Here is an 8381-nt window from a genome sequence, read left to right on the forward strand (position 1 = left end):
TTGGATTTGATGATGGAGTTTGTGTGAGATTGGTTTATGCTATGAAATTTGTTGGCTGTTTTAGGTTTGAATATTGGTGTTTTGAATTTGACGATGGTCATGGTGAATATTGGAGATTTTTAGGAAGTGATGATATATCTTGGCATTACGAGGATTTTAAGTTTTGAGATATTAAAATAGGTTATTTTAGAAGTTTAGGATTAAATATCGAAATCCGTGATTGATTGAAAACTTACGAAAATTATGTTATTATTTTTATAGGTGACGATTTATATTCGACTCGACATTTTTGAGGAAAAATTTCAAAAAAGCTAAGAAGTTTAGGTAAGCGGGGTTCATATACTAGTTTTGCATAAAAGAAATGAAATGAGGTTGATTTTGAAAATATTCATGTTTATTTTTTAAAAGAAATCTAAAAATAATCTTATATGTTTGTTCTGCATATGCATAAATTCTATAAGAGAAAGTATTTTCTGTCATGACTGGTGTAGACATGAGTTAATTTTGTGCATTCTGTTTCTGAATTATACAAAAAGAGCGAATATGAAAGTCTAAAAGTTTTTGTTTTGAATAAACAAAATGGTGTCTGTTTATTTCGAACACGTGAAATGATCTGAAGCTTTTCAGTACTTTGTTTTGATATGATGTGTCATCTGAAAAACTTTGGCATAAAGTTCTGATTCTGTTTCTGAATGTGATCTGTTCTGATAATGTTCTGTTCTGTTTCTGTTAAGGCCCAGCCACGGGTATAATGGTGGTTTATAACCCTACCACGGGGGTGAAACATGGTATACGGCCCAACCACGGGTATAATGGTGGTTTATAACCCTACCACGGGGGTTAAACATGGTATTTGTCCCGATGTGATGCTAAGAGATGATATGATTATAATATTTCAGTTTAGAAATGCCAACGGATTCTCTTTTTGGAATAAGTTTATTTTTCTGAAAATTTCGCTCTAATGCTTTTGTACAAAGTTTTGTTTCTGCATTCTGAAAGTAAATGTTTTGTTCTGCTTATCAAATGTTATAAATGCTCATGTTTACATGCTAGTATATGCTCTCTGCTTGCTGAGTTATTGATAACTCACCCCGTTAATCTTTATAATATTTCAGATGACATCGATGGTTCAGCTGAGGATCAGTATTAGAGTTTATGGAGAAGATTAGCAGTAAATTGTTGTTGGGTATCTCATGATATTAGTGTTGATGTTGGAGGTTATTTATTTTTCTTAAGTTTGCTTCAATGGATTTAGACGGTTTATGGAGACTTATGTTAATGTTATATTATTTCTAGTTGTTATTTGAGACATGAAGAAGAGTTGATTTTATTTGGGTTGTTGGATTGAAAATTGGATAAATGAGTCTATGTGGTTTATTTAATTTGAAGTATTTACGCTGATTGGAAGTTTGGAAAATATATATATCCTTGATTTTGGAAGTACTCTAGCGTTGTTAGAGTTGATTATCAAGTTTTATGAGCTAACTCTCCGGACCCTCGGGGACGGGGCGTTACATCCCATATTCGGGCCCCTTATACAGAAGAAACCAACTAAGGAAACTTATTTGGAAAAGGAAATAACAATTAATGAAACTTTATTCAAAGGAAATAAAATCTTCAATGATCCTTATATGAAGCTATCAACGACCTCCTCTATTCACGGCTACATTTCTTTGTTTATTTTGGTAAGTCGCTTGCTGTGCTGCCCCCAATCATGCTTACTGCATCATTAATGTTAAGGAATTTTAGTAGAAAGTGTTTAGAGACCTATAGTCTTAGGCTTCTTTGTGGTCTAAGTTTTTGTCAAAGCTTGTACATACTTTTGTTTAATCTTGAAGAGGATTAGGCTATATAATGTGTGCGTGCAAGAGCTAGTTCTTATGGGCATTAATTTGAACTTAAAATCTATAGGATGATCTATTTGAGAGTCATTATATTTTGCATGCTTTTGGAGTAATACAAACCCTTTGGACAGAGTCACAGAAGTTCCATGACTGAACGTGTTAATGTCGTGTTTATAGCCCGAACAATTCTGCAAAGCCCAAGCTCCTTGGTGCTTGCAACTAAGAAGAAAGAGAGGCTACCTTGGCCTTCAAAGTCACTCTGATGCCTAAGTTAGTGGATAGTTCTATGGTGAGGGAGAAGGAAATATAGAGCAAAGTAGAATTGTTATGCAGGTTGAATCGAGGGTCTCCCGTAGGAGGATTTTCCCTTATTTATACTTGATTCGAGCCCTTCGGTTGAGGGAGATCATGGCATGTCAGACGCCAGGCCTGCCACCGCTCATTCCTTTTTGCTTTAGTGGGTGTCAGTCTACGACCTAGCGGGAGATCGCGTCGTGCCAGTCGTCCTACATCTGTCTGGCCGCCACTTCTCTGTCATGCCAGGAGGTGTCAGATCGCGGGCGAGCCGTCCTTGGCTCTTGGGACGTGTCGCGCATGCCGAACTCCCTGACACTGATCCGGGTTGGCTCGTGCCTTGGGGTCAGTGACTTTGGGACCAGGTGCATGCCAATGTGGTGCTCGTCCAGCTTGGTGATTAGATTTGTTAATTCGCCGACCCCCGAAGCGTTCCTCCCGAGCCTTGAGTCGACAGGCCAATCTTGACTGGGCCTGCGCTCACTTTCCGATCCTCTCGCCCCGGGCTCTCAATTCCCTCCGACGTATAATTTTGTATCTCGGGCTCTTGCAAGGTGTTGTGCACTCGGTCTTTGATCCTGTGGCCCAGGGTCTTTAGCTCCCCTATTCTGGCCTGGGATTTGTGGTTAGGCATTCCTAGGCTTAAGCCCTTCTGGGGTGGGCCTCCCCTCACAGAACGGAAAGCATTATGTCAACTGAGCATTTCATGCAATCGAAGAAGTACGTTTTTGTTTATTTATTTATATCTCAAGACAACCTAAAGCATGCAATATGTCAATCAAGTATAAATAACCGATGATATGTATGCAGAGCAGTATGACAATATATAGCAGTTCAGCAACTTAAAATATTACAACTGTAGGAACATAAAAACAAGATGGCAATGTCATACGAGGAAGAGTGAAACAGAAAAAAGAAAACACAGGAAAAACAAGCACTTACTGCAGAGTCGCTGACCACATTAGATAACAACTACAAAGGACGTGTCATACCGGTAGAAGGGAACACACATACAAAATAAAAGCAAGAAATTGCATATATGCATGATATATAAGAAAATAACATCAAGATCCGTATAGCTAGGTTAGCATAAAACATTCATCTTCCATCTCCCAAGGCGTATGTTCCATGGTCATTCACGCTATGATGATATCCAGTAGTTATAGTACTACTACTTTCCCCATATTTGTTAGCCTCGCATGTCTCACCAAGCAAGTGTTCGACCTCTTCCGAATTTGCTTCCAAGTTAACCCAAGGATGCTTCTGCATCTTTCTTATTCCTTCTAATTCCATTGCTACTTCCCTCATTGTAGGCCTCTCATCCCCTTTTACTGCTAAGCAACTCCTTGCAAGCTCCACAAATTGTTGGATTTGCTCCTTATTTCCTTCTGCAACTATGTCATTTTCAAGAATTTCAAATAATCTTTCCTCTTTTATGGAAGAAATGAAATACATAGCCAGACTTCTTTGCTCCTCGGACCTAGCAAATGAAAGTGCTTCCTTTCCTGTAAGTAGCTCCACGAGCACCACTCCAAAGCTATAGACATCACTTTTTTCTGTCAATTGGTTTGTTTGCAAGTATTCAGGATCCAAGTATCCAAGAGTTCCTTGCACTACAGTGGCTAGTTGGGTTTGATCTCTCGGAACCAATCTTGAAGTTCCAAAGTCGGAGACTTTTGCAGTGAAGTCATCATCAAGCAGTATGTTTGTTGATTTTACATCCCTATGAATTATGGGTATTGAGGCTGTAGAGTGCAGATACCATAGTGCCTCAGCTGTTTCTGCAACTATCCTCAAGCGGGTTTCCCAAGGAAATGCGGACGCATTGCTTTCCTGATGAATATACTGAAAAAGGGTACCATTTGGGACAAATTCATAGACAAGCAAAGGAACTTGTGTTTCTAAACAACATCCCAAGAGTTTGACAACATGCCTATGATTAATTTGGGAGAGCACAACCACCTCGTTGATGAATTGCTCAATTTGGTTTTCATCCTCTATCTTTGACTTCTTGATGGCAACAATCCTATTATCTGCTAAAAAACCTTTGTAAACCGTACCAAAACCTCCTCGGCCAATTATCCTACTCTCATCATAGTTTTTGGTAGCCTTTTGTAGCTGTTCAACGGTAAAGATTTTGAGTGTTTCTGTAGATCCTTCTAATTGTCTGCCGAGTCGCTGTTCTAAAATCAAGCCTCCATTCTGTTGAAAGAACTTTTCTCTCAGCTTCATTATCTTTCTTTTCTTGTATACGAAGTACAACCAAGAGGTAAACACTAGCATACAAATAAAGCCTACTCCAGCACCTACAATATTTGAAATGCCGCCGATCAAAAGCCATTATTCATTTGAAGTACGATGCCACTCTGAGCAAAATTAAGGGTACGTAGCAGCTAAGAATCAAAATATATTTATCTAATTTCTCGGTTTTATAAATTAATCACTCTCATGTTATTCCTCGGTTAATGATTCAAAGAATCAAAAAATATCCAAACGACAAAAGCAAAGGGTTGTAAGTGTAAGGCCTGTTAGGATACAGAAATCGTCTCTATTGCATGCTATTCCCAGCAATTTTTTTTTTTTTTTTTTTGCAGCATAGACTAAGGTAAGTTTGGGGGGTGAGATGAGAATTTTGTGTTTTGTTTTGAAGTTTAAAATATTAAGTTTTAATATTATTATTGTTTTGGAATTTGAAAAAGGTATATATTGGGATTTTAAAAAGTTTAATTGTTTATTATATTTTGAATGGAGATTTGAAAAATGTGTAATGATGAGATGAGATGAGATGAGAATTTTGTGTTTTATTTGATGTCCCAAACCTAATAAAGGGTTTTTCTTGTAGTATATTAAGGACAATGCTACGTACATTACCTCCCCAATGTGCCCTTCCAATGTGTACGTACCTAGTGCTTGTTTTTTTTTTTTTTTTTCCTTTCAAACATTTTTTAAACATCTTTAATTAAACATTTTAAAAGAATATAAAAATTCATTTGTAGTCACTTTTTTAACCATTAAGAAAAAAAAAATTAAAATAAATGAGGGAACACATATGCAGGGGGGGATAGATTGGGGAGGCATTCAAGCATTTTCCTAAATTAATCATGAAAAATTCTTCTCATCAGTCACTTTTCACTACTCTACACTCCACATCTTATGAAAAACACTCTCATACCCTTTGAAAAATAACCACACACCCTATGAAAAAGCTATAGATGTGGGGTGTGAGAGTAAATACTGACTGATGCATAGTAAATCTCATTAATCATTACCCTTATTTTCAATGTGCTTGAAATAGTTACAGATTAATAAGCAAAAACAATAATAAATAATTCTCAATCATTTGTAAGTCACATAAAAAAATTAAAATGATGATATTTAATTAGATGGAAAATAAGATAAATAAAGTTTGATGTATTTATGTAATTAGAAACTACCTTCATATTTTAATTTTGAAAAAGAAAATCCTAGTCATGATCAAGCTTAATTAATTGTACGCAAAGCAGGTCATTGAAGTGGACGTACGCAAAGCTGGCCATTGGATATATATCATAGTCGAACGATGATCTCATTCATTGGATATATATCATAGTCGAACGATGATCTCATTCATTGGATATATATGAGGCTGTGTAGATTTTTTCGAATTATATATCTAGCCGGCTACTTTGACTTTCTATATACAGGCAAATCTATGGTGGGTCGTCATGAAGTGCTCTGAAAATCATCCATACATGATATGATATATCTATACTTTCTATATACAGACAAATCTATGGTAGGTCGTCATGAAGTACTCTGAATATCATCCATACATGATATGATATATCTATATATTCACAATCAACTGCAAATTTGATAAGCAGTTAAGTTAATTAATTTTGGCAATCCAAGAGTAGATAGATGTTGATAAATCGTAACGTACATGAGTGAGTATTAGCAGGTAAAATATACTTACAAATGGCAATCTGAATAATTAGGACGAAATCCGCAGCACAGCCTTCAGCATCTTTTGTTCCGTCCCCACGGTACCACTTGGGGCAACGACATGTATAGTTGCCTTCGGTGTTGACACAGCCTTCCGCTCTGCTACATTTATGAGTTTGATCCTTACATTCGTCAATGTCTGCGCGCGAGTCAAGTGATCATCATGATCGATCAAGCTATGACATCATATATCGAAACGATTGAATGGGAAAATATTAAGTGAAATCAATCAAAGTTCCTTAATTTAAGTTTATCGTTCAGGATCGAAGCTAGCTTTATATATATGTGTGTGTGTGTGTGTATATATATATATATATATATTGATCATGTATGTATATATATAAAATACCTTGGCAACCGTGAGGGAGGTAAGGGTTCCCTTGGTAACCCTCCTTGCACTTGCACTGGTACCCCCGCCTGGTTTCTGGATCATGGCATTCACTATTCTGATCCTGACATGCGAAATCCCCTTTTTTCCGAGCTTCGTCGCAGGTTTCATTCCCAATTGCCCAATCAAGCACTATTGGAAGCCTTTCGTGTGGCCATTTCTGAAGGTAGTCCGTGGAGAAGTTGAAGTTTCCTTTTTGGACAACAAAAGCATAGCTGCAAGGATTGAAGTTCCATACGTTTGTGTGATTTTCAGAGCTTGAAAGTTTCACTCCATAATATTCTAAGCCATCTGGAAACCCTATGTTGCAACAGCCAACGCCAGAGCAAGATCCGTTGATCGCATCGCTACGCTTATTACATCGAGATATGCACCCTGTCGAGTAGCTTGTTCCGTTTTTAAATCCACTAATAATGCCCGTAGTGTCACAGCCAAGAACAATGAACTGATTTTTTGTTGTAGAAATGGTGAATATTCCTGCCCAGAACTGGGTTGGTGAATTGGATTCGGGGGAACCATTCGCATGGTAACAGTTTTGGGCTACACTTGCCATGACATGCATTTCATGAGCCTTAATGGATATGTTTGTGACACGGACACTGCCTATAATTGGAGTATGATCAGGGCTATTACAACTGAGACTGAAGTTCTTGCCCAAGTAGCATTCTTCACTAGTACTCAAGCCAAATGGATATGGAATTTCTACACCCCCACACATGTTGTCGCAGACAGGCTTGGCTTGAGCTGCCGCTGCTGCCACCATCGCAATTAGCAGTATCACTCCATTGAATGAGATTAACTGCAAAAGCTTCGTGAGTACTCCCATGGCCAGAAACTATATATAGTTTTTTTCAAAAACAGAAATGTGATTCTATTGCGTTCGCAAGTGCTTATTTGGAAGTAATTATCAAGTCTTTGCTTAATATATAGGCATATGCATGGGATGAAGACCAGTTCAGCACCCCACACTTTCCCTTGTATAAAGAAACAGTCATGGGATAAAGAAAGTTCAGTCACGTATACATTGGTTGTATACATGCAACCAATGTTTTGAATACCATACCGGATGGCATATTGGTCAAGGCATTGAAACGAAATATTTCAATACCGATATCGTTTCGTATACCATTTCGAGATAGTTGAATAAATTATATATATAAATATATATAAATTATATTCTAAAATAATAGTCTATATACAAATAAATTATATATAAATACATATATATATATTATAAATAATCTAATCTCAATTGGGGATCAAAAAAATAGGCTTGTAGTTTAAAAAAATGAAAAAAAAATTAAAAGCTGAAATATCGACCGGTACTAGGCCAAAATACAGGCTAGTACAAGCCGAAATATAGGTCAGTAAGGCCGGTATTTGGGCCGGTACGAAACACTTAGGATACCTGTACTGGCCATTGGGCCGGTGCGAAAATTTCGATTGTACCGGCCGGTACGGTAAGAAATTTAAAACACTACATGCAACACCACAAGTTTGTTTCACAACTCCTTTTAACTCATCTCATTTAATGTCATCTAATTATTACAATTTTTTTAAATTCTCACACAAAATAAAGTAAACAATTCAACTTTTTCAAATCTCAAAACAAGAATAATATTAAAAAAATATATTCTAACAATATTTTATTTAACTTTTAACTTTAATCTCAACTCATCTTATCGCACCTCATCTTATCGTATCTCATCTCATCTGTAAAAACAAACGAGACCTTCTATATTGCAGGTCTTTCTTTTCTTCTTTTTGTTTTTTTGTTTTTTCCTTCTTTTCTAATCAAGATTCGATTAAAACTAAATAGGATTAATATAAGAAATCTTTTGTCTAAAAAAAATGATTATTAGGGACAAGAT

General features: G+C 36.6%; 1 protein-coding gene across 1 annotated transcript; it reads right to left on the reverse strand.

The window, feature by feature from the left end:
* Positions 1 to 3239: 3239 nt before the first annotated feature.
* Positions 3240 to 7336, reverse strand: LOC108980931 (putative wall-associated receptor kinase-like 16). Its single transcript, XM_035690658.1, has 4 exons — positions 6472 to 7336; positions 6094 to 6261; positions 3339 to 4444; positions 3240 to 3277 (listed from the first exon to the last, which is right to left on the reverse strand). Exons 1-4 carry the CDS (start codon positions 7334 to 7336, stop codon positions 3275 to 3277), a joined length of 2142 nt encoding a protein of 713 aa, XP_035546551.1. The 3' UTR covers positions 3240 to 3274.
* Positions 7337 to 8381: the final 1045 nt, after the last annotated feature.

The sequence above is a fragment of the Juglans regia genome, chromosome 6 (assembly GCF_001411555.2).
Source record: "Juglans regia cultivar Chandler chromosome 6, Walnut 2.0, whole genome shotgun sequence".
NCBI lineage: Eukaryota > Viridiplantae > Streptophyta > Magnoliopsida > Fagales > Juglandaceae > Juglans > Juglans regia.

Excerpts from the sequence above, each read along its gene's own strand:
- LOC108980931 (XM_035690658.1), bottom strand. The coding sequence starts at position 7,336 with ATGGGAGTACTCACGAAGCTTTTGCAGTTAATCTCATTCAATGGAGTG. Across the intron at positions 6,262-6,471 it reads CCTCCCTCACGGTTGCCAAG|ACATTGACGAATGTAAGGAT; the intron begins GTATTTTATATA and ends ACTCGCGCGCAG. Across the intron at positions 4,445-6,093 it reads AATTATTCAGATTGCCATTT|GTGCTGGAGTAGGCTTTATT; the intron begins GTAAGTATATTT and ends CAAATATTGTAG.